Raw genomic sequence first — 25,728 nt, forward strand, 5'->3', positions numbered from 1 at the left:
TCAGTGGCAATTATGGCAATTAGGGTGACACTTCAGACCGTTGACACGGCAACCGCATCCACCACTTAGGTCCCCAGATCCCTGTGGAAGAACAGCAGAAGAAAGATGTAAAGGAGTATATCAATTAGTCTTTGCTTTTTCCTTTCTAATCCGTTCAATTTAGCGGGCCTGGCAGACTTAATATTGATCTCATATGGCATCATGTCCAAATACAAGAAATTGTGGTGATTATTTTACTGTGAATGTAGTTTGGTTTTTTTTTTTTCGTTTTGTTGTCAGATGCACATGTTGTCATTTTCATGTATGATTCCTGTGAAAATGCAGAAATGAAAATCAAACTGAACTGAACTGAACCAGGTATGGCATGCAGACAGAAGTTCATTTTCAGGGGCTAGCCCCAGGGGCAGCTGAATATAAACTCAAAAACATTTTGATGGGAATGCTTCCTATAAACATGAAATATGCAAATATAACAAGTACATGCTAGAAGAGGACACCCACGACTAAAATCATAGCATAGGTCATCTTGACAGAATGTGAATATTTCATTAGATATTTGAGATCCCTCAGTTTCCCATGTATCCATGATTGTGGACAGAAACCATCAAAATATATTAACAGCGCTATGCCGAGAAGAAATCAAGGGACATTTTATAGAACTGTTGAGAATTCACCTCTGGGCAAATAGTGATCACCATGCCTCTCAGAGCAGTCCATATTTGTATAATATTTAATGTATATCAGCATACAGTACCTTATTTGCACAGCAAATGCTCTTTTGGCCAAGAAACGGAATTAAAGTGTTTTAAATGATTGTTCTGGAAATAAAAAAAACCAAAGCAAAACAAAAAAACCCTACCATATGTTATCTGGGCTATTTGAGACCATTTTTACAGGGGGGGGGGGGGTCAATTTGACCCCCCCCCCCCTTCAGATCTCAATTGCCAATCGTGTGACCGTGTCAGAATTCCTCAAGACATATCAAACAATTTCCTTGTAAAAAAATAGCACAATCAAAATCAATTTCTTTTGTTTTTTATTGTTTTGTTAATTTCTTATCTATTTACTGTTTTTTCGACCTTTTGTTTTCTAATGTTTTTTTGCCAAAATTTGTGGCAGGGACTTTTTCAAGCTTATCTACATTAGAATTGATTAATTTCTATGATTAAAATTAAAAGAATCTGATTTATATCAATTTAAAAAACAAAACAAAACACAATTTGCATCGGATTTGCACACGATATCATGAATTTGAGCCGTTTTCGGGTTGACACGCATATGCAAAACATTATGTAACTTAAGAATGGTGTACCCATACATCACAAATTTGGTCTCAAAATATGCGTGAGACTTCAATGAAAAAAGTCATGAAACGACGCGGCAAAATCTTTGCGCATTGCGGAATCGTGGCACGAAATGTCGAGGGGGGGTCAATTTGACCCCCCCCCCCTCCCCCCAGTTAATATAGGGTTAAACTCTGTCACTATATTGGGTCTGTTCAAACAAGGAAGCACTGATGTCTTCCAAAATGTTGAATATGGCTGTGAGGTCAAAGTTCATCTTGTGCCTGACAATAGATATACTTTGACACAAGAGATATTATTTTAATGACTAAAATGACACACACTCACTTTAATATGTGAAATATGAATTGCAGTATACAGTACGCTGATGACATGTTACAATTTGCCATATTATGTTGACATTCTTCTTTGTTTCATCCAATGACAGTACTAACATGGTGTCTTCAACACAATTTTTCCATTCTCTAGTGAAATAAATACTCTACTCCTATCAGTCTGTTCAGCACCAGCTTAATTTTTGACTGATTACAGCCTCACAAGATGGCTGATGTGAGTCCATAGTCTTGTCCATAGCAAGAGTAGAGCAGATTAATAGAAATAATTCATTTAAAAAAAACCCCAGAAGTATTCTGTTGTGTGTGTGATATTTTTGAGGAAGCACATTTCACTTGAAATAAGGCGACTGTCAAGCTGAAATCTATCATGTGTGTTAACGCTGCCAGAGTAGAGCAGAGATCTGATTTTAAAGGGAACCAATTTCTATCACGTGAACTTTAGTATTCTTATTCATAAGTTTGACATGTTCGAATTAATCACTGCAAGTTTGAGCCAAATAGAGTAAGGAATAAGAAAAGTCTTTGCAAAGTTTAACAGTCAGCAGAGGACAGCAGACAGCTAGTGACGTATTTGTGGACATGTCTCCAAGGTTTAAAACTAAAAAAAAAAAATCACATTTTCCAACTTTTCTCAACAATGAGCGTAACTCCTCTGAAATCCAAATGTGGCATGAAGGAATGCACTTTTCATGCGCATATTTTGAAATTGAACCATGTTTATATACGTGAATCAAGAGAAAACTTTAGAATACAGACAGTACTGAGATTTTGTGTAATAAAAAAAGAATGGAGAGTTGTCCACAAGTTCCATCCTGAGTTAATTTGTTGCCCTCTACGGTTCATTAATTCAAAGAGCAGTAGCTTCCTTATTCCTTGTCCAATCTAGCTCAAATTTGCAATGAATAAATCAAATATGGCAAGCATTTGAATAAGAGAAACTTCATCTGCAAGTATTGGTTCCCTTTAATGGCAGACTTCACTGTGTAAGACTTCTCACCCCTGGACCCCATCTCGCTTGTTTGGTCACCCAGCAGATTTCCAGCTGGCACATCGAGCAGCGCAGCCAGTCACAGCCACCCTTCTTCTGGACAATGACGCTGCAGCGAGGGCAGTGCATTGCCTCTCCAGTCCTGACCAGCTCCTGTGGGAAACCAAGAGGGAATGTTAGGCATTCTGTGTTTTGCTGTGGGAACTGCACAGGTAGTATAATGTTCTAACAGTCACAGTGTGGTGCATTGTAGATCTTCTATCAAATTTTCTGTTCCTGTGCAACTGAAACGTGTGCAATGAAGACCTTGCTGTTGTTGTTGTTGTTGTTGTTGTTGTTCTTTTGTTTTGTTTTGTTTTTGCTTGTTTGTTTGTTTGTTTGTTGTTGTTGTTGTTTTTTTTTTTTTTGGGGGGGGGGTTGTCACAATCAAGCATTTTACAAGAACATTGAAGTATAGGAGGTAATGTCTGACATGATGTTCGAGGGTACGATTGGTTAAAAGTTAATTCATACTTAAGGAAACCAAAACCCAAAGAGAAATGTGGATTGAGTGAAAGCAGCAACATTTGTAGAGTATTACATTATTTACATTAGTAAAATATAAAGGGAATTCCACAAAAATTCATTTTTCATGAAAATTACGCATTCTAACAACTTGATACTGACATTATGTCAAGGGTAGCAATTATTCCCCTGCTTTCTCACAGCGATTAGTCAAATGCTCTTTCATTATGCTAGGAAAGTGAATTTTCATGGAATTCCTTTAATATTTTCTTTATATTGTTGGCCACATATGACATCATAACCTCTAGAAGCCTCCTCATCCAGCGGGTCCAACACCAAAACTTTGAAAATTCATAACGTTTGCATCAATTGTCCCATTTTCCTCAAACTTTCACTGATGTGATCTACTAATGTTGCTGCTTTCACTCAGTCCACATTTCTCGGGCTTTTGGTTTCCGTTAATATTTCTGCTTAATTCTCTATGCCACATGGCCTCAGTGAGATGGTGTTCTCTAAGTGGCATAGCTTATCACTAATATGACTCTGACTGATGTTTCAAGTACTGCACTGGTGCAATAAGGCATTATTGTAGAGGTGCTGCAATTCACTGTATATGTCTTGATTTACCTCTCTATGCCACATCACCAGCTTTTGTTGATGATGTAACAAGGTTCTCTTTATTGTAAAAGTTCACAGTTCATATGGTGCGATCAACATCTATCTAATATTCATAACAGTGGCAGTGTACTTGAATGCCTAACCCATTCAATCAGTTCTATAATAGAGCATTTAGTTATTCTTTTCAGTGCTGTAAACTGAACTACACTTAACACCAGTTAGGTTTCTGTACTACACTGAACACCTGCCAGAAAAATGTATCACACTGTTCACATGTCAGATTTATGTATTATGCTTACCCCCTGAGAGGTTTCTTACTGGAAACGAATTACTCCGAACACCCATGTCACTCCTGCATGTTCATGCAAACCTAGTCTAAACACCTTTCTGTGGTGAGCAGGGTAAATAATGGCATCCTACCTGCAAAGCATCTTGGGTTTGCTTGGCCGTTACGTCGTTCTGCGCCCGAATCTTGAGGTCCTCCTGATACTGCTTGCAGTTGATCCCTTCATGAATGGCCTTACAAGTCAGACAGTTCACCCGCTTGCACAGGGCACAAGTGAAAAAGTTGTTGTTGTCCTCATAGAAGCAGAAACCCATACAGTCGGCAGTCTTGCAGTGGAAACTATTGTCCGCAGTGGACTCGGCTCTGCGCAATCCTCGCTCCAGAAACTTCTCAAATTCCTCCTTACTTAAAAGCTGGAGATGATTGAAATGAATAATACAATTTCACTGAGAATAACATTTATTTTTTATCAGTTGCAATGAAAACATCTTGACGGAAGAAAATCATGAATTTGAATAACAAAGCAGTACCCGCTGCATGCTATACGGATTAGAACCAACACTTGCTTTCGGGCGAAAGCTCGCTGGTCTAGTGGAGATGATGCCTGTCCGGTGATCATGAGGTCGTAGGTTCGAATCCTGCTCGAGTATGTACGCCCATGATTTTTTATCATGGCTACTACTAAAACACTGATCAATTCAGTGCTTATTTACGTCGATGTAGGGCAATTTGTCAATCAGTTGCAATGAAAACATCTCGACGGAAGAAAATCATGAATTTGAATATCACCATTATGTCTGCATTCTACTGATATAGTTATTATATAATTGACATCTACTTAATATGATTAACAATAGACATTGCAGGGAAATAATGCTTGGTCCAGGGGGAAGGTGCATTCCAGCGTCTCTTGTTAATCACATCGCTGGTAGAATTTTAGCAAATGATTGACAGACGATGTCACTGGCAGAATCTTGGTTTGGAAGCTTTTTGTGAGCATATCCATGTAATCTCATTAAAAATAGTAAAAAAAAACAAAAAACAAAACATAAAATATATGGCACAAATTTAGACATTCATTTGGCCGCATAAGTAATGATCACGGTATTATAACTCAATAGAAGTCAATATGTATTTGTATTGCGTAGTCCCTTATAGCAAGAACATAATATGTCCAGCAATACTCACTGCCTTAACCTCTCTTTCCGTGATGGGTGCATCACAGGGCGAACTGCCGTCAGTCCATGGACAGATCACTAAGGGATCCTGGGACTGCCGGATGTGTTCCCGAAGACAATCCCTGTTGGTGGCGGGCAAAGTAAAATGGCTCAGGCATTACTCATCTTTATAGCTATCACATAGTTCTCAGAAGACATCAAAATTCATCTTCCATCATCTGGAATTTGCTTGCAATACATCAAAAGATGGTCTACCAAGACGCTTACCTGGCTCATGTGATTTGCTCGGGTGATCAGTTATTTTGGAGTATTTTGATATCAGAAGTGTACAATATTTTGTATCGTGGTACACACCTCTTATTCCAGAGGGGCCCTCCCCTTTCAGCACTGAGGGTAGGTAGAACATTACGCTCTTGAAACATTGCAAAAGTGGAGAAATTAAGTTGTTGATCCCAGTATATTTCACCCTGCGGATGTCCCCTCCTGATCGGTATCCCCCCCCCCCCCCCCCTCAATCATGAGTGTTGCCTGCACATAGCTTAATTTGCATCTTTAATCCCAAGCCAGCTAAGAACTGCTACAGAGTTCATTGTGTGTGCACAAAGACCTCAATGATTTGCCATTGTTCTAGCTGCTCTGCCAAAGTGAACATCTCCCCCTGAGCATCTCCCCAAATCTGAAATTTGCCCAGAAAATCTACAACCCGAAGGTACGTTTCTGTATCATTTTATTGATTTTCTGCTAGTTCCAGTCATATAAATACTTGAAGCTGCATATTTGTTTGACTTGATTTTATTAAATCACAATGTCATCTCACACAATTCCTATACATATGTGTACATTTTAGAGCAAAATTGACAGTTCTGCAGGCGTGTGAGAACTACGTTTTCATTCTACATCCTGCACAGAGGAGGAATATCAGTGAAATTAAAAAAAAAAATCATACATGACTTGGGTAAATATGAATAGTACTTGTTGGCTGCTTACTTGCAGAATGTGTGGACGCACTCTCTGAGGACGACCCCATCTCCCTCTGCGACATCTACACAGCAGATGAGGCATTCAAACGGCTCTCTGTTTGGAACGAGGTCCTTTCCTTCCATGTTCAGATGCTCCTGGTAGTTCAATAACTTTTGCTCCTCCAGCTGAGAGGGACGGATCACAGACAGACCTCCAGTGAATCATTTATTTCACCTTCTCTACCTTACCTACTTTTTATCATTATTCATGATCAGTACCAAATTCATCAAGATGAATATCCACTTTCATCATGGATACATTACTGGTAGAAACTTAATCCTTCATTCAGTAGGCCTATTTCACCTAAACTTGACCAAGGCGTGAAGTTTGCAAGCCCACTATTGTGTAGCAATGTGGTTGGGTCCAACTGGCAGATGATGACAAAACAGGGATTAAAAGGATTAGGTTATCTTTATCCCTTGACAATTAGTTTATAAACATCTGTGCCAAGAGACACAGTAAGGGTTAAAAAGAAATAATTCTCTCCATGTCCATGTCATTGTGGGTGTTTAAAGTGAGACATAAAGAGACAAACAAACCCAAATCACCACAAAACTCTGAAAGTTTTGTTTTGTTTTGTTTTGTTTTGCTTTGCTTTTGCTTTTGTTATCTCCAAAAACAGTTGCCACGGTCATACTGGCAAATCTTCTCAAAGTTCAAGTTCTCAGTCTGGTCAGTCTGAACGCAAGCCTGCCGAAAACTTCTAATGAAACTTCCCACTAAAACTAGGAAAACTTCCCAAACTTCTCCCACCCACCCCCAAATCTTCTCTACATTGGTCCATAAGGTCCACAATTTCTGAAATTGAGCCACTGCAAACTATTAAACAGTTGAAACACAAATTATCTAATATCTTCCTGTGTATTGCACCACTACAGACACTGACAGGTTTCCACCAGGCACGCTCCTGCCTACCTTACTATGCGCCTCTTCCTCTCTCTTCAGATTTTCAAGATAAATGGACTCTGTTGGATGCAATCTGTAGGTGACCTGACTTGGAGGGGAGTACGAGGCTGGCCTGCTCTCACTGCACGCCTGACAACCGGGAATCAACGGAGGATTCACCAGGGTGCACACGGGACACGCCCATCCCACCTGTTGCCATGGAAACAAGAGAGCAAGGATGATGTCCAAACAGGTGCATGTGTAAAATATCTTAGATGCTTTTACAGTGTTAGCATGATGCAAAAACTCACATTGCAATTCCCCATCATGTTAAAGTTGGCTCTCATAAAGAGAGTAAAATCAAACAAGCGAATGGTAGAATTTACATCAAAACTGGATCTATAAAACAAACCAACCAACAAACAAACACAAATCGTCACTACATTCCCTTGACTCATATGAAATCAACAGGGTGATCCTTCACACCATAAAATTTAAGAGAGCAACAATGACTTTTATGGTGGAAGAGGTTGCAGTTGCTCAAGCAAGGAGCAAAAATATGATTTTAATACTGGCAATGATTTTATTGACAAACCAATGGGTCCGACTTATTAGGTGATGACATAATCACCTCATTCAATTTGCATATCATCTGCTGAGAACCAAGAGGGCTTTATCGATTTATTTATTTGTATTTTTTTTTAAGGGGGTGGGGGGTATTGAGTTATTGATGTCATGTTGTATAGCTCAATGTCCTCTACATAATGGTGTCAATTTTAAATCATTTTCCTTTTTAGTCAAATGATAAAAATCACAACCACTTTTGCCTTATATGTGGAACAATGCTTATAAATCTATACCCACTTTTGATTAAATGAACTTGTATATTTCATGAAAATCGATTGTTTTGTTTTTATTTGTGCTCAAATCTCAGAACGCGATAGCGCCCTTCTGGTTTTCAGCTGACGATATGAGCAGTTGCAACCAATATCATTAGTTTCATAAACGTGTAAAAACTTTACAAATTGATAACTTCATTATTTCATGTCACAATCATAACAAAACAGTGACCTTCAGAAATTATGAATATCAATGGCATGAGAGAGGCTATCTGTCTCAACTGCTCAGTCTGGAGACCTATTACGACTCTTCATCGGCAGTCTGATGCTTGGGTGTAACATGCCCTCACACCTTTATTGTGGTATTTTATCATACTGAAGACAGACATCCTTTTTCTTTTCTTTCAAATGATATACAAAATATGATTAGAATACTGGTCAAAACTTGATGATGCTATGAAGAATTTTATTGGTGTGAGAAAAATAGTATTGGTCAGTTTTGTTTGTTTGTTTGTTTGTTTGTTTGTTTGTTTGTTTGTTTTTTAATTGAAGGCAAGAAATTCATCGGTCATTCTTGGCGACGACCCTTTGTAGACTAGTGTGACTCACATCCAAGGCGTCGGGGAGCACATTCTCACGCCTCCTCTCTCCCCGAGTCTCCGGAGACGATCTCCTGAGAGGCTCCACTACGACGGCTGATGGTTCGCCGATCCTTTCCCGGCTCCTCCTTGGTGAGTTTTGGGTGAGCACCGACTGTTTGGGTCTCACAGCCTGCATGGTCCCCGTTGGAGAAGGGGGCACTACCCTTTCTCTTGACAATTGTGTTCTCCTGTCTAGATTCCCAAAAAAGAAGAAAAATAGAAAAATACAATTTAAAAAATAAACAAAAAAGTTACAAACACAAAATCAATGTAATCACAGTCCAAATCCTCAACTCATGATGTTCCAAACCATTCACACTTTGTCAGTAACACAGTTGCCAATGCTTAGTTGGGTCGACAGACACAGCACAATCCATGTGGGTAAGATGCTTTTAACTCATCCAAGCAATAGTTTTGTCGTACAAGGCATGTTGGACAAAAATTCTATGGCTCACTGTTCTTTCTGTTTTCCCTTGCCATTCACTGCCTCTAGGAAAACACTGAACTTTCTGTTCACTATCATGTACGCCATGTAGTGTCTGTAATTCTTGTGTAAGTTGACATACCTTTCTAACAGCTCACTTTAACACACATTTTGTATCACAAACACAAAGAAACAGCTAATGTAAAACAAGAAATATTCATGGCAATAAACTTTTTGTGAATTCGAACTGACAGACTTTTTCCCCTATGAAATCAATTGACATTCAATGTATGATGTAGACAAACACTTGCAAATCTTGGCTCCTCAAGAAATTTGCATAAGTTTCCTGCATGCAAAAATATCTGCTTTTAGAATATCATGTACAATATGCCTCCCCCCCCCCCCAAAAAAAAAAAATACAACCAGATTTTCACATTGATAACGTCCAATATGATAAAACTGTCTGAATGCTATTTCAGGGTCTAAAGATATAACATCTTACCTATATTTTGCAGAAAACCCCATTCAGTTTGGTTCAGTGGTCACAGAGAAAATGTGGATAGTTGTAAAGCATGTCATGAGTCTGATTCTTCCAAGTTTAGCACTTGGATGCTCTTAGAACAGCATATTAATGTGTGAACACTATGGACAGAACTTGGAGGGAAGGGATTCCAGACATGCTATACAAAAATCCTCATTTCTCTTTGACCACTGAAGCAAATCGGATGGGGTTTTCTGTAAGATGTGGGTAATGAGTTATTGTTTCATACCCTGAAATTGTATCTGGATTGATTCACTATCTTTTTTAAAGTTATCATTGCAGAGGGAACCATTGCAATTTATTCATTCATTTATTTATTTATCTTCTTTTTTTTTTTTTTGGGGGGGGGGGAAATACGGTACATTGTGTCAAATATGTATACTTCTCCAGTGATTAGGCATGCCTTTCTTCAAATTCACTAGAGTTCTACATATTTCCTACCGTAGATACACAAAGAAAAAGGTCAAGCGAAGATGAGTACCATTTGGTGGCTTCTGCTTCTGACTGGCCCTCTGATCAATCATAGCGTGCTTCTCTATCTCCATGTCTTCCCTCGTGATGTTCGCCCTGTCGGCGGACGTCAGGTAGAGGTACAGCGTCGCCCCCGACGTGGTGACGTTGAGGGATGCCAAGGTCTCGGAATCCTTCACAAGCTTCCTTCCGACTATCCAGTTCTGGACTTTGGTGGGGACACCGTACTTCAGCAGTATCTGTGGATTTCAAACAGGAGAGAATGCTTCAATGCTACTTGCCATTAATGAAAATGCTTAACTACAATATACACATATCAACTTCTTTGGTTGCCACTGTTTTTTTTTTTTTTTAATAATTATGTAATTGCTTTTCCATATGACTTCAAATACTGAACAAAATAGAGATAATGTGGGACCTCAGGTCTTTAGCATTCAAATTTGCAACTTTCCTATTAAAGGTCAAATTGACTATTCAAATAATTTACCAGAATCTGTGGTACTCACTCCAAACCCAGCCATGTTCAGAGAGGTTGCACTGCCCTTCATCAACAAGATGCAACATCCTGCTGGGTTCCACATGCTGTAGAAAGGGACCAATGTTTTCACTTGCACAGACACTCTCGCTTTTATTGTACATGCCACTCTGGCATCTCCACTGGGACATGACACACTTTGCATCCTGGTATAGCTTCCACGGGGCTGCGATTGGGATTATCGCAACAAATAACAAGTAACAAGTAAAAACAAGGCTCAAATCTGAAACATCTCATCCAGAAAAAGAAAGAAGACATCTACAAAGAGAACGAGATAGCACAACTAAAAAGTGATGTCTAAAAAGTAAGAAAGATGATTTTGTTGGTGTAAAATAGATGTTGAATTGGCTCTAGATTTAAGCAGCTCACCTCTTTCTTCAAACCGGCTATGGTAATATTTGGCGAGACAGACATCCGCAGCTTCATTTTTGGCGAATGCTTGTCTTCAACTTGAATTTGGATGCTGTCAAGAAACAAACAAACATGCGTACAGCCATAATTTTACTGTTTAGATGATTAAAAAAATAAAAATAAAAAATAATATATACATATATATATATATATATATATATATATATATATATATATATGCAGCAACCAGAAGGTCTATAGATGTGGTCCCTGGAATGCACATGTGTATGCATTCCTCACAAAGTGGACTTTCAAAAATATGACCAAACTAGAAATGTCGCTGTGGCGACTGGTATGCCTCCGCCATAATGCATGGTTCTCTTAATAGGTCTATAGTACATGTGGATAATGTGTGATTACATTTTCACAAAATTGGCAAAATATTAAAACGACAAGTTTGTCACAAATGTGTTGAATGTTCACCTTCCTTGACCTAGGTTTAATTGGATGGATAGGAGAGCATGTATTTGGAGATTTAAGAACTTTAACTTGACTTTGATCCACTCATAAGATTATGCACTGAGTAATTTTCAAGGTATGGAGAAAAAGTGTAATTTCTGTATTGAATAGTAAATTGTTGCCATTTTCATCTGGCCTTTGACCCTAGAAATCATATTAAGATAATCACCGTCAGGCAGAATATGCAAAAATATGTAGTAAGTTTCAAAATAACTTGAACCATTTCCTAGATGAGGAAGAAACAGTTAATTCATTCTCAACAAAGAATCTCTAGTGGGTTATACATGCATACACCAAGAGTAAAAAAAAATAATCCTGCTGGCATTGCATAAATATGAGGGAAATAGTAAAATTTTAAGTGTTGCCCTTGACCTGTGACCCCATGAACCCTAAACTCTCTAGATAATCACTGGGTAATCACTAGGTAAAGAAAGTTTTCAGACTCTCTAAATACAACAGTCACAACATATAATTACCTTGGTTTAAAAAAAAAGAGCAAAAACATGAGATATCAAATATTCAGGTTCATGTCAATATATACATGGGTAATTCCATGAAGTTGGGGCACAAAGTGTTACATTTTAGCATAACTCAATACTAATTATGCTATACATATATTGTTTATAGGCTTTACATTTGTATTGAGACCATACATTTTCCTGGAAATCTTGTGCCATTCAGACTCAATTTTGATGAAGTTATTTTAAACTAGACATATCGCTACGGCTACTGATATGCCTCCGCCATAATGCATGGTTCTCCTAATAGGTCTATAGTACAATGTCTTGACAATGTGTGATGACAGTTTCACACAACTGGCAAAATATTAAAAGGACAGGTTTGACACAAATGTGCTGAATGTTCACTTTCCTAGAACTAGGTTCAATTGGATGAATGATTAAAATGTCAGAGTGCAGGTATTTGGGGAACTGATGATTTTTACTTGACTTTTGACCCTTTTATAAGTTTATGCATTGAGTAATTTTCAAGGTATTGAGGAAAAGTATAATTTCAGTATCAAATGGGAAAATAGCATTATCTAAACCTGGCCTTTGACCTTTGACCTCACAGTTCCAAAGAGAATCACTGTTAGGTTGAACATGCATAAATATGTAAGTTTCATGATGATACCTGGAGTTACTTTCGAGATATGGAGGAAAAAGTGCAATTTAGCACTTTCACTTGACCTTTGACCTTTGACCTTTTGGCAAGAAACTTCCCCAAAAATATATATTGGGTAATACATGCCATACATCAAGTTTAAAAAAAAAAAACCTTCAGGCATATTGCATTCTAAGGAAAGTAGTGATATTTTGAGGAGTTGACCTTGACCTTTGACCCCCCTGACCTTTGACCCACGACCCCAACTTCCCTAGATAATGACTGCCCATCAGTACAAGCATATATACTAAGTTCCATGAAGATACCTTGAACCATTTGCGAAATATGGAGAAAAACATGAAATTTCAATTTTTTTTTCACAAAATAACCTGTGACCTTTGACCTTTGACCCTGTGACCCTAAAATCCACACAAAGTATTATCCCCCAAGGATATACCCTCATACCAAGTTTGATGTAAAACCACCACACGGTTCTTGAGATATCGACAAAAACAAAACGGGACGGACGGACGTACGGACGTACGGACGTACGGACGGACGGACGGACGGACGGACGGACGGACGGACGGACGACCCGAAAACATAATGCCTCCGGCCACTTCGTGACGTGTCCATGTAGCATCGTGATAGTTAAAATCTGGTCCTAAAAGACAAATTAATGCAATTAGCTTGACCAAAATTTGATGTAATATGCATAATTACTCGATTAGTCAGATAGCTAAATATCTTTACTCTCCTTTCCACAGTCTTACTTTTACAAGAAAATTACAAAATGTGTCACTATGCTACGCGGTGTCCACCAAATGTAACAAAAAAGGACACCACGTAGCATCGTGACACATTTTGTAATTTTCTTTTAAAATGAAAACTGTGTACAGGAAATTTGAGATATTTAGCTATCTGACTAATCTAGTAAATATGCATATTGCATCAAATTTTAGTCAAGCTAATTGCCATAATTTGTCTCTTAAGACCAAATTTCAAAATATCACGATGCTACATGGACACGTCACGATGCTACAGGACACCGTTACATATTGTTTAATAACTTCATCAAAATTGAGTCTGAATGGCACAAAGTCTCCAAGAAAATGTGTGGCCTCAATGCAAATGTAAAGCCTACAAACAATAAATGTATAGCATAATTAATATTGAGTTATGCTGAAATGTATTTTTCAAATATCACGATGCTACATGGACACTGCCCCAACTTCATGGAATTACCCACATATGAAACAGTGTCAAAGAAACTCTTACAATTTGTGAATTGCATGAATGCTCATATTTTCGGAGAGAAAGAAAAAGAAAGAGAGAAATGAGCTCACGAGATGTTGTCGGTCTGGGACTGACAAGGTCCAGTGTTTTCCACGATGATGCTGAGTTTTGGGGAGAGCACGGCCAGTTGACCAGCATACATCTGAGCATTCTGCACATCTCCATCTGAAATGGACGCCTTCAGGAGGTCAACAAAGGTGTCTGTCATTTGGAGGAAACATACAGAGGAACTTGTTTGTAATCACGTTTCTGAAATGCATATCTGAAGGGGGCACATCATGAGACTGACACCAATGAGTCATACAGCCCACGAGTTTGACACTAAGTAAACGAGGCCCATGAGACAGACACATTAAACCCCGTGTTGTATCTGTCAAACTCGTGGGCTGCTTTTACCTAGTTTCGAACTCATGGGCTTTACTTGCCTAGTGTCGAACCCGTGGGCTGTATGACTCATGGGTGTCAGTCTCGCGGGATGACCCCTATCTAAATGTGTCAGACACTAATAAGTCTACCTGAGAATCATCAACCAGAAACAACATGTGATACAACAGCAGTGTCACTCTATTGTCCGAAGAAATCACTTCTTTTAAGAACATGATTTTGAGCAATAAGAATAATTTCATATACATCAGTCATTTTGCTAAGTCTCTTTCTTCCTCACGATTTTCTATGCTGAGAACTACACTAACCAACATGTGACGGAAAATGGACACAGTGTTACCCTGAAAAATAAAATGTCTGCTTTTTTTTATTGTCCCTTCATAGGAGATGAGACGAACACACAGAAGAACTTCTGACTTACGGAGATCCAAATCCAATTCGGTGCCATTTACTGCCACTTGTTGCGGATTCTTCTTGACTGCCCCTCCCATACCACTGCCTGGATCCATAGCAGGAAACCTTGCAGCCATTGCAGTTGTGTTGCGCTTGCCTACAAAACAAAAGTGCATATCATCACACGGTCTTCACATCTTTATCAAAGTACTGAAAACAAAATATTAAGAGACCCATGCCTATGATACTAGAATATCATGGTATACCTGTCAGGTTCCCAAAGCTAGATCAACATCTCTGAGATACCTACAATCTTTTCTTCTTTTTTTTCAAGGTCTTGCAATCGGGGAATATCTTGCCTCATGATGCTAAATCTTGTGAGTCCCTCATTGAATCTTTAGAAAAGTCAGACTGTTTCTATTTCGGGTGCTGGCATGTGTTGTAAATTGTCCTGGAATTGGCATTGTGTCGTTTTTGCTAAGGGAATAAGCTACCAAATAAGAAACCTCGTCTTGTGTACCTTCCCCTACTCTCCGACTTATTTTTTGTTTTGTCATTATATGATATCATTTTGATTTTGTTTGGTGTCCTAGTTTCATCTTTTAATTGAGGGTATCTGATAAATATGAATCTTGATCTGAAATGTCACCTTCAGCCAATATTGGAGAGAAAACTGGTCAAGAACCATAGCCTTAGTTACAGCTGTTGATATTTTTTTCTGAAAAAAGAGTAGTTTGCAAAATATTTTGTAGACCACTCCCTGTCATAACAAAACTTAAAAAATGAGGAAATTGTTGATAACTAGAAATGTCGCTATGGCGACTGATGCCTCCGCCATAATGCATGATTCTCCCAATAGGCGTATAGTACAATGTCTTCACAATGTGTGATCCATGACAGTTTCACATAACTGGCAAAATATTGAAATGACAGGTTTGTCAGAAATGTCTTGAACTGGGTTTGCTATAATTTTCTAAGAGTGCAGGTACATATTTATTTATTTATTTTATTTTATTTTTTTCGGGGGGGGGGGGGGGGGGGGTGGGCACTGAAACCTGGCCTTTGACCCTTAACCTTTGACCTTTGACCTTCTGGCTGGAAATTTCCCAGAGAATCTCCATTAGGTAATGCATGTATTAAGTTTTGAAACTAATAATGCAAGCATTGCATATACTGGTATATGAGGGAAATAGTAAAATTTTGAGGAGTTGACCTTGACCTTTGACCCCTGACTATCGACCCATGACCCCTAAATTCCCTAGATTATCCCTGCCAGTCAGTACATGCGTGTGTACCAAGTTCCACGAAGATACATTGAACCATTTGCGAGAAAAGTGATATTGCAACATTTTCACCTAACCTTTGACCTTTTGACCTTTGACCTTATGACATGAAACTCTCTCTGGAGAATCTTTACGCAGTAGTACATGTTCACACCAGGTTTCAAGAAAATACCTTTGGGCATTGCATAGATATGGTGGAAATTGCATCATTTGTAGCATTTGACCTTGACCTTTTGACCTTTGACCTCTTGCTAATGTCACTAAAATCTACTCAACTAATCGTCCCATCATACATCATCCCTTGACCAAGTTTGGTGAAAGCTGCTTTATCCAGTTTTGAGTTATCACGTAAACAGATAAATTTTAGGATTTGACCTTGATCTTTGACCTTTGACCTCTGTCCGATTTCACTGAACAACTAATCAAGTAATTGTCCCATCATACATCATCCTCCTACAAAGTTTGGTGAAATTTGCTCCATCCAGTCTTGAGTTATCGCGTAAATGGATACAATTTCATTATTTGACCTTGACCTCTGACCTTTGACCTCCAGCCGATTTCACCCAAAATCTAATCAAATAATTGCCCTATCATACTTCATACTTGGACCAAGTTTGGTAAAATTCCAATAAATATTACTCAAGTTATCGCGTAAACGAAAGCGGACGGACGGACGTACGGACGGACGGACAACCCGAAAACATAATGCCTCCGGCACCACTTCGTGGCGGAGGCATAAAAATATCTTTACACAGATTTATTAAATAGCTATTGACCTAATCACAGTCACTCTCACTGTCAACCCAAAGCATTAGAAACATGGTGTATGTACACATGAAACTCACTTGTCATTTTGGGAAGTTTCTGGACGTTGACAGCTGCAAATATTGCCTTGAACTGTTTTCCATCTGCGATGTTGCTGAATGTCATGGTATGTCGGCTGCCATCTTTGTCAAGCGCGAATGTGAACTCCTCGGCCGTGTGACTCAGAACAGATATTCCACTTAAATCAGCATCAATCAATGGTGGAACCTGGGGCTGTGTTAAAAAAAGTGAGATGATGAACACAAGAAGGAAAAAAAAAGAAAGAAAGAAAGAAAGAAAGAAAAGAAAGAAAAAGAAAAAGAAAGAATAATCACCTAACTTTATAGGACTCTGATTGAACAACAACTTTGTTCTATTATATGTCAGAAATTTTTATTTTAATTCTTGAAATACCGGTACATTTGAAATTCTGTCTCCTTTGTGGTGGAAAAAAGTATTCTTCTTTTGAGATCCCTCCACCTTGATACTGCGAAGTTGACTTCCAAACTAGGTAGTTTCTCAGTACACAAAGTATACAGCGTGCTAGAGGTACAGGTATGGTCGCGATTCAGATTTTGGAAGACGAAATGGGCATCCCACTTCAAACATACAATAGTATTATATTACACAAATCTCCTGAATATGCCAAAGTGAGCTTGAAATGAATCTATCTAAGGATTACTGTATACGCCATACATTCAGCAAATCTAAATTTTCACGAATCGGGACTTCCCGACAATTATGCGAGTGGTTAAATTCGCGATTGGGATGTAGGCCCTACAGTGATGAACGGAAAAATTATTGTATGCGTGCACGTCGCATTCATGTCTGGATCTGAGTGAATATTTTCACATGTTGTTAATTTCGCGAATAGCACCAGACTTGTGAAATTTGCAAAAATAAAAACCTCACGAAATATACAGCATAAGATACATAGTTGTAGTACTTGCCACTTAAAAATCAAAATCATTCTAGTAAGAAAAATAAAAATTGCCTGTTTTGATTTAAGCACTGTTATTTTACAATAGTAGCAGCCATTAACCAAAGTAGCAGAAAGTTTTACCTGGGAGAGAAATTGTCAAAAACATATTGCAATTTAAAGATTTTTTTTTTTCATTTAATGTTTCAAAATGTCTGTAGATGATGCTATAAAAGTTGATGCTGCAACATGAATTTGCTGCCTTTTCTCACTAATTTGTTGCAGTGAAACCCAGAAAGATGACTGAATTGGTTTGATAAGATGCTGGACTTAATCACAGTCACAACAGTGAACAATGGCTGGTTTTGAAATGTGTCATTCTGTACAACATTACAAATAAGCCTAAAAATGGTGATGCAATAAATGTTTTGCTCTTGGTTTATGATAGCTTGACTGCACAATATCCTGACAGCAAACACATTGGCACGGGGTATTGTGCAAGAGGCTGCAGAATATAAGAAAGTGTGGAGTTAGTGTAACATGAACTTTAAAAATAGCAATACTCACTCAATATAACGATGGCCGCAACATAAAACTACAATCTATGGTTTTGTAAGCATTAAGAACATTGTGAAATCCCAGTTCTCATCACAATTTCTGGGGAAAAAAAAATGAGACTGGTATGAGTGAGAGAAGGGAATGTTGCTCTACTTTCTTCATCATGAATCATGTGATTACTGTATACGCCGAATATTTCGCGAGGTTTTTATTTTCGCGAATTTCGCGAGTCCGGTGCTATTCGTGAAATTAAAAACACATGAAAATATTGACTCTGATCCTGATGTGGATGTGACATACGCGTGTACATTTCTCCGCTCAGTGCAAGACTCCATGATCGCGAATTTAACCACTCGCGAAATTGTCTGGAATCTTTGAATCTTTAATTTTATTTTCGCGAATTTTGCGAGTCGGGTGCTATTCGTGAAATTAAAAACACATGAAAATATTGACTCTGATCCTGATGTGGATGTGACATACGCGTGTACATTTCTCCGCTCAGTGCAAGACTCCATGATCGCGAATTTAACCACTCGCGAAATTGTCTGGAATTCCTGATTCGCGAAAATTTAGACTCACGAAATATATGGCATATACAGTAAATTGCTGGCAGAAAAAAAGAAAATTTTGTTTCTGTTGAATCTGATTTGTCAAAGGCACTATTGGTATTCTCTTTGACCGTAGGCCAGTCATATCTGTTTCTAGGTATCCGTAAGACTGCCAGGGGTCATGCTCCTTATATTGAGAGCATGATATGATTCGTTAATACAGTGCACCCCTGTTATAACGAACACGGTTATTATGAAATTTCTGTTACGGCGAAGTAAATATTCAGGCAACAACATTATCTACTTTATGTATTCTTATCATTTATTCGGTTCAAATAACGAAATTTTGATATAATGAATGGAAACTGCCGGTCCAGAGGACTTCGTTATATAACGGAAGTCCACTGTAGTAGCAAGTGAGGAAGTGACTCTGTACTTACTGTATTATTGTTGGAAATTACTTTGATTGTGTAGCCACTGTGCTTATGATTCAACAACTGAAGCTTCGCTGGCACTGGAGCTCCGGTGGCTTCAGAACCAACATGGCTACCGCCACTGGGTCCCGAATGCAGGGAGCTCAGGAGACCTCTTGCGGAAATGATAACGGTTACTCCTGATACGTAGCCTCGTGACAGACTTGCTTGCATCATACGAGTTTCTGGCAAGAAACAATCCAACTTATGCCGACCAGAACTGGAGCTCCTTCAGCTTCAGTCAACTGCTTGATGACACCAAGCTCTATTTCTGTTGAACACACACAATTGGCGCAAGGAAGTAGTAGTCACCGTGTTCAATATCTGAAAAGAACTATGAAAAGACGAATAAATAATATGGGTTAAATATCAAAATTATGGGACATTTTGTATCAGATGTGAACAAGAACTTTCACTTAATGATATGTCAACGGACACTCCTTTGTTCATTTCCTTTAATAGCGATCAAAACTGATCGATCTTTTTTATGACCAACTTGCAATTGAAGTCACCTACAAAGGTTGTATGTAACTGCTGAAACTTTGATGACTATTTCAGCTCAACTTCTAATATCTTAGAGGTGTTTTGCTAAGACTAAGTTTGACCTAAAGTTAACTTGGTATATGGGTGACTAGTCATTCATGTCCCTTTGTTTGGTCTGTGCCTGGCAAATGGTACCACTTGTACAAACAAGGGGGATTTTTCAATTTGATATCGGCAGTGATGGCCATCCTTACATTAAGTGCAATCTAAGTCAAACTTAAACTTGATTGCATCTTCATGAAACAACCCCCTGATCTCTGGAGCAGCAGGCTTCTAGCTTCAAACTTCAATAAGACCATACTAGTACTACATAGGTAAATTATCCTGCCATCTATCAACTGTAGGCCTATCTAGTCCTTTCTAATAGTTCAGTTCTTCTCAAGTGATCCTGCAATTGCGTACAGAAATAACTTTTGATATTTGACCCCAAGAAAAAAAAATGTCAAGACTGTGTCATTGAAACTGTCCGTTGCAACCGTGATACATCCTTTTATATTCAAAGCTAATATATGTTTGTAGTTTCATAAACATACACTGCATTATTACTACAAACTGGTCACTTTAATAGGTGCAGGCCTAATAATCAGTGTATGAATTTACATTAAAAAAAAAATGCTTTGTGAAACTGAAAGGAGTCTGTAAATATGCAGAAATTGTGCTAAGTACACTCAAACCAGCAAAGAGCAGGTTGAACAGTGAACAAACTATGTCCTGAATCATGAAATCTGATTAACTGATAAGAGTGTACAGACTCACTGAACCATTAGGGTTCCCGTCACTGTTGTCAGGTTACCTTTTACCTTTCTGTATCTCAGTTTTTACTTTCACTTCAGCATCAAGTTGATACAGTAACTAGAAAAGCACTCTGAGAGCATAGACCTCTGCCAAGCATGCAAATCATTTTCACCACTGATCTTGTTCTTCCGTAGAGATACCAGTGATTTCCACCCATACGTACTTGTAGCATTGTGTGCTGAAAGTTGCCAGATTTCCCAATATAGAAGCCTTTGTTACGTCATAAACACTCAGCTGCACGGCGCGCCTCACCCCAGCAGAAACTAGAGCACGCACTTTAGTGCGCGCAGGCAATGCGCGCAGGCAAACCTCAAATACGCACAGCCTGAACTCCCAAGTTCATTGACCCTACCTGCCAAATTGTCGAAAATCCTTCATAAATTCCCAAAAAATTCTCGGATCACTACCAAAAGTTACTCATTTGGTACTTGTGTCATTCTCAACCTTTCCTGCAAGTTTCATCCCAATGTGTCAACTACTTTTTGAGTTATTTTGCACACGGACAAACTACCGGTAACTAACTAACGAACTAACTAACGAACTAACTAACGAACAAACCAACGGTAACGAAAACATAACCTCTTCCCTTGGCGGAGGTAATGATGGACAACCGCAGACTATCATATTGTATACCATGCATGTCGTACACTAGCAAAAAGAATAAATCTACATTTTTTCCCTCTACATAAATGTACTAAAATAATGTGAGTTTTGGTGTAGAGACTGTAGTGTAGAACAGATATGATCATCATGGAGGAACTAATGTTCTGCAGTTGATCCAATTTGGAAGGCTAGTGATTTTGAAGTTACTATTGTGGTTTAAAATTTGTATCTCACCACTCAATTCACTTCAGTTCATTTTGTCAGAGCACGCAGCATGCGCGGTGATAACTATACACAGCCCTGTTGCCGTACAGAAGTCATGATGATGCACCTTGCAAAAGCAAGGCGTCTGGTCGGGCTAGCATGGGCTAGCATGGGTTAGCATGGTGATATCCTGGGGGGTGTTTCATGAAACTTTTTGTCAGTGATTTACACCGACAACTGTTAAAAGCTACTGAAATCCTTGCGTCTGATTGGCTGATAGCAAATTTGTCAGTGAAAACCTCCGACGAACTCGTTGATGAAATGCCCCCCTGATCTCCATACACTTACGCAGTGGAGAGATATTAGTAAAAAGGGCAATACCATTGCATGATTAGGCCACTTTGAAATGTGCCAGAGTTTCTTCATTATCTCCGCCAAGGGAGGAGGTTGGGGTCTATGTTTTCGTTACTGTTTGTTTGTTTGTTCGTGTGCAAAATAACTCAAAAAGTTGAGCACAGATTTTGTTGAAACTTGCAGGAAAGGTTGAGAATGACACAAGGAATAGATGATTACATTTTGGCAGTGATCCAGAAATTTTTATGGATTTTATGAAGGATTTTCCATATTTTGGCAGGTAGGGTCAATGAACTTGGGAGTTCAAGCTGCGCATTTTTGAGGCTTTCATATGCACACTAACGTGCATGTTCTAGTTTCTGCTAAGGCGAGGCATACTGCGCAGCTAGGGGTTTATGATGTAACAAAGGCTTCTATATTGAGAAATTGAGCAGTTTTTCAGCAAGCATATGTATGGGTTGAAATCACTGATCTCTACATGGAAGAGCAAGATTATTGGTAAGAAGTAGCTGCTCGACGGCGGTCTGTGCTCTCAGAGTGCTTTTCTCGCTTTAAACTACTACAGGTAGTAAGTGATAGAATCCCAATTTCTTTCAGGGACTTTGCTCATATTTCCACTGATAAATTGCACAGTACTTTGTATTCATGTCTGGTCAGTTTCCCTCTGTTTGTGTTTGCTACATATTGGTACTCAAAAAGTTGCATCACTTTCGTGCTCCCTGTACAGTAAGGGTACCGGTTTTCGACACTTTAGCACATTTCCTTGCTTACCATCAATACTGCACCGTTTTACCTCGGAATTTTGATATGAAGTTGAGCTACAAAGGCCAATAATAATGTGCCTTGAACGAATTCCAATTTGAATGCACTTGTGTTCAATCTTAGCGATTTCCGTCACGCCGTCGTTGGCATCAGATTTCGACACCCAGCATCATTTTTCGACACAATCACTAGCGCGCATCACGCATAAATCACATGGCGCGTACAGTACTGGTACACTGCATTGTGGACGCAAACCAGCAAAGTACCGGCGCAAGAACTTGTTGTTTCCTCTATAACGTGTCTTACTATGGGAATGTCGAAATCTGGTGCCACATTCTCAAAGCCAACTCTTTCTACAAGTTTGCTCATTTATCACGAATTTAGTTATGAAATTACTAAAGACGATTATGAAATCAAACATCAGGATTTGGCAAACAAACTGATACTTAAGTAAGATAACCGGCATGGGTGAATTTCATTTTACGGCGATGTTTACAAAATGCATCATATTGTGTGAACCCCTGAAAATGGCCGACATCAACATTTCTGCTGACACTGTGTTGCTTTTCTCCTAAATATTCTACCGTCGGATTATGATGACAAGTGACAAACGGTGTTTATATAAGACTAGAAATGTGATTGATAACTTGGTTGATTGTTGAAGTCAGACGCTTGTACCGAGTATAAAATTTAATAAGAATTATCTGCTGGGTGTCGAAATCTGGGTCCTGTCGAAAACTGGTGCACTAACGGTACTTGTTTGCATTTATCCCCAAGTTGAATCATCCTGAACAGGCAGGTTTATGTCAGGTTTAAGTGTGCTTGTGTGTCATACACACACACACACACACACACACACACACACACACACACACACACACACACACACAACTGCTATAGCTTCTGACCACACAAATGCAAGCATTCACCATTGAGAATTAAGGGGGCCAAATCGTAATATCGGTCCTCTCTTCATGTTCTCCGTGTGCATCTTCACGATGTGCAAAGTCTATGGAGGTTGAAAGCAGTCACTGGCTATGAGTATGACGAAATGAATGGCGGTGCGTATAAAGTCGCTGTAAGTAGAGATTCGCATAGCGTATTAACAGCGTCTGGTTGGGCTAGGCGGTGCGGTGAATGGGGTGGTGGATTATTTCACTATAATAACTATATTAAGGGTTTCTGGGATGAACACTGCCGAGTGTTACTACACTAACTAATGTCTGTTAGAGAAACCAAAGTGACGGATGTTCACCTACACAGTCCACAAAGTCTAAAGCGTTGGAGGGCGAAGTGGAGTTAGGCCTAAATATTATAGCCTGTAATTTAAGTGTAAGCGGCTTTAGCTTTGCTGCATGTAGCGTCAGCTTATTAACAGGATCTTTGTACTTTGATAACATGTTTAAAGAGCATTGTCATAAAAAATGTCTACAGGCTATACAAACTGTGCACAGGGTACACTCTACAGTCAGTCTCATCAAGATTACTGGGTATTAGTGATGCGTAAACTAACGTTAGTTAGATAGACTGTTGTGTTATGAGTGTTGTGTACTGTTATACGTGGCTTGGGCCTTGGCTGCCACCACATAAACCACACGTCCACAGTGACTTGCATTGACATGCATTGCCGTTGCGGCAATTAGGCTATCGCGCCACGTAAAAATCAGGCGGCGTTGTAACGATACAATATTCGATACCTATGCGACTAATAAACGGTGGAATAAGAACTTGTATTGAACCTACCAAATGGTGGGTTGTTTATCTCGAGATATTGGTTTTCCAATGGCGCAATTCAGACAAATCTTCAGTCATAACACAGTGCAGTCTTCAAACAGGGAGCTCTCGCTTGACAAATGGGACTTCCCCGTGTGCTATTTTGAGTGACGGTGCATGACGTCAGCGTTGCCAGATCCCAACGAGAACAATAAATCACCAAAACCTAAGTAAAGGCATGTGAAAAATCACAAAAAAAAAAAATCATCAAAACCACCAAATTTGGGAAATTGAAGATTAATCTTCAATTTCAAGACAAATCTGATTTCAATAAACCTTTATCAAAGAAACATTCTACATAATTAGGCAATGATTGCGCGAGTCTTGGTCTAAATATGCAAAATGTAGGCCCTATGTAGACAGGGCAGAGCCAGGCAAAAACTGCCTTTTTTTCCAGTCAAGGTTTTCTCACTTGATTCTGGTACTTTAGACCATACTTAACAAAAAATAAGCTTCTGCGCCATCTTCAAATCTGTCCCGAATCCAAGATGGCCGCCAAAAATCCAAGATGGCCGCCAGAGGACCTAAAAAAAGTGCCTTCTGTGGTTAAGATTTGTCTGGGGATGGGTTTTTTTACTCTATTTGATGATAAATGGTAAGAGAAATAAGATTCAGGGGATCAAAATTAGAATCAGTTTCTTTTTTATTGTGAAAATCCAACATGGCCGCCAGACGCAGCCCCCGAAATTAAAAAATGTCATAATAACCGATGGGCCAAACCCTAAAAACTCGCTTACTTAACGAGTGAGTTCCACTCTCTCTACAAACTAAGTACACCATACTTATTTTCAAATTTCTATTGTAACAAAGAACATACCACTGTGTTGCGAAAGCCTCTAAATCCAAAATGGCGTCCAATATGGCCGCCATATTTACTGAATTTGCTATTTGAAAGATAGAATTTGATAGAAACATCAGATTTCAACAAATGAGATGTCATATGAAAGAGAATAAAATTTCCTACAAGTTGGTACCATTTTTTTGTGGGAGATTGTGATAACTGGATTGAGATTTTAAGGAAAAATACTCATTTTTTGATATTTTTCTGAAAAAAGGAAAATCATGAAAATGCTTGATTCCGCATAAATCAGAAAAAGACTGAAGGATTGTCTTGAAACATTTGTAAGAATTTTGTTTAACATATAATTAATATTTGGAGAAAATTAGGGGTCAGTACCATATGCGGTTCAGGAGTTATAATGTCTCAAACTTGAAAACTCACTATGTAAAAATTTCCACTTTAGCTGTGACAAGACCTTGTTGGTCGCAAATAGAGTCTGCACGCGCCAAGACTACTACACGCACCACTGGCACTGACGCTTGTAGCAGTGCCAGTGGTGCGTGTAGTAGTCTTGGTACGTGCAGACTTTTTTTGACAAACAAGAGTTTGTGCCTGCAAACTAACTTTTCATACCAAGTGGTAGCTCAGGTGACGCCGATCGCTATCATTTCAAAGTAGATTGTTCTGGAGCAGATGAGATGAAGCAAAAAATGTC

General features: G+C 38.8%; 1 protein-coding gene across 1 annotated transcript; it reads right to left on the reverse strand.

Annotated features, from left to right (window-relative positions):
- Positions 1-24,302, reverse strand: LOC139728247 (ranBP-type and C3HC4-type zinc finger-containing protein 1-like). The gene is made up of 14 exons (XM_071639208.1): positions 24,203-24,302; positions 19,166-19,532; positions 16,742-16,934; positions 14,642-14,770; positions 13,887-14,037; positions 10,939-11,032; positions 10,045-10,273; positions 8,567-8,790; positions 7,137-7,328; positions 6,201-6,349; positions 5,224-5,335; positions 4,170-4,448; positions 2,637-2,780; positions 1-81 (listed from the first exon to the last, which is right to left on the reverse strand). The coding sequence occupies exons 2-14, from the start codon at positions 19,373-19,375 to the stop codon at positions 1-3; spliced, it is 2,187 nt and encodes a 728-aa protein (XP_071495309.1). The 5' UTR covers positions 19,376-19,532; positions 24,203-24,302.
- Between the last annotated feature and the right edge of the window lie 1,426 nt (positions 24,303-25,728).

Source organism: Diadema antillarum, unplaced genomic scaffold (genome assembly GCF_040938485.1).
Source record: "Diadema antillarum isolate AM-2024a unplaced genomic scaffold, OU_Dant_1.0 seq00000170_RagTag, whole genome shotgun sequence".
Taxonomy (NCBI): Eukaryota; Metazoa; Echinodermata; class Echinoidea; order Diadematoida; family Diadematidae; genus Diadema; species Diadema antillarum.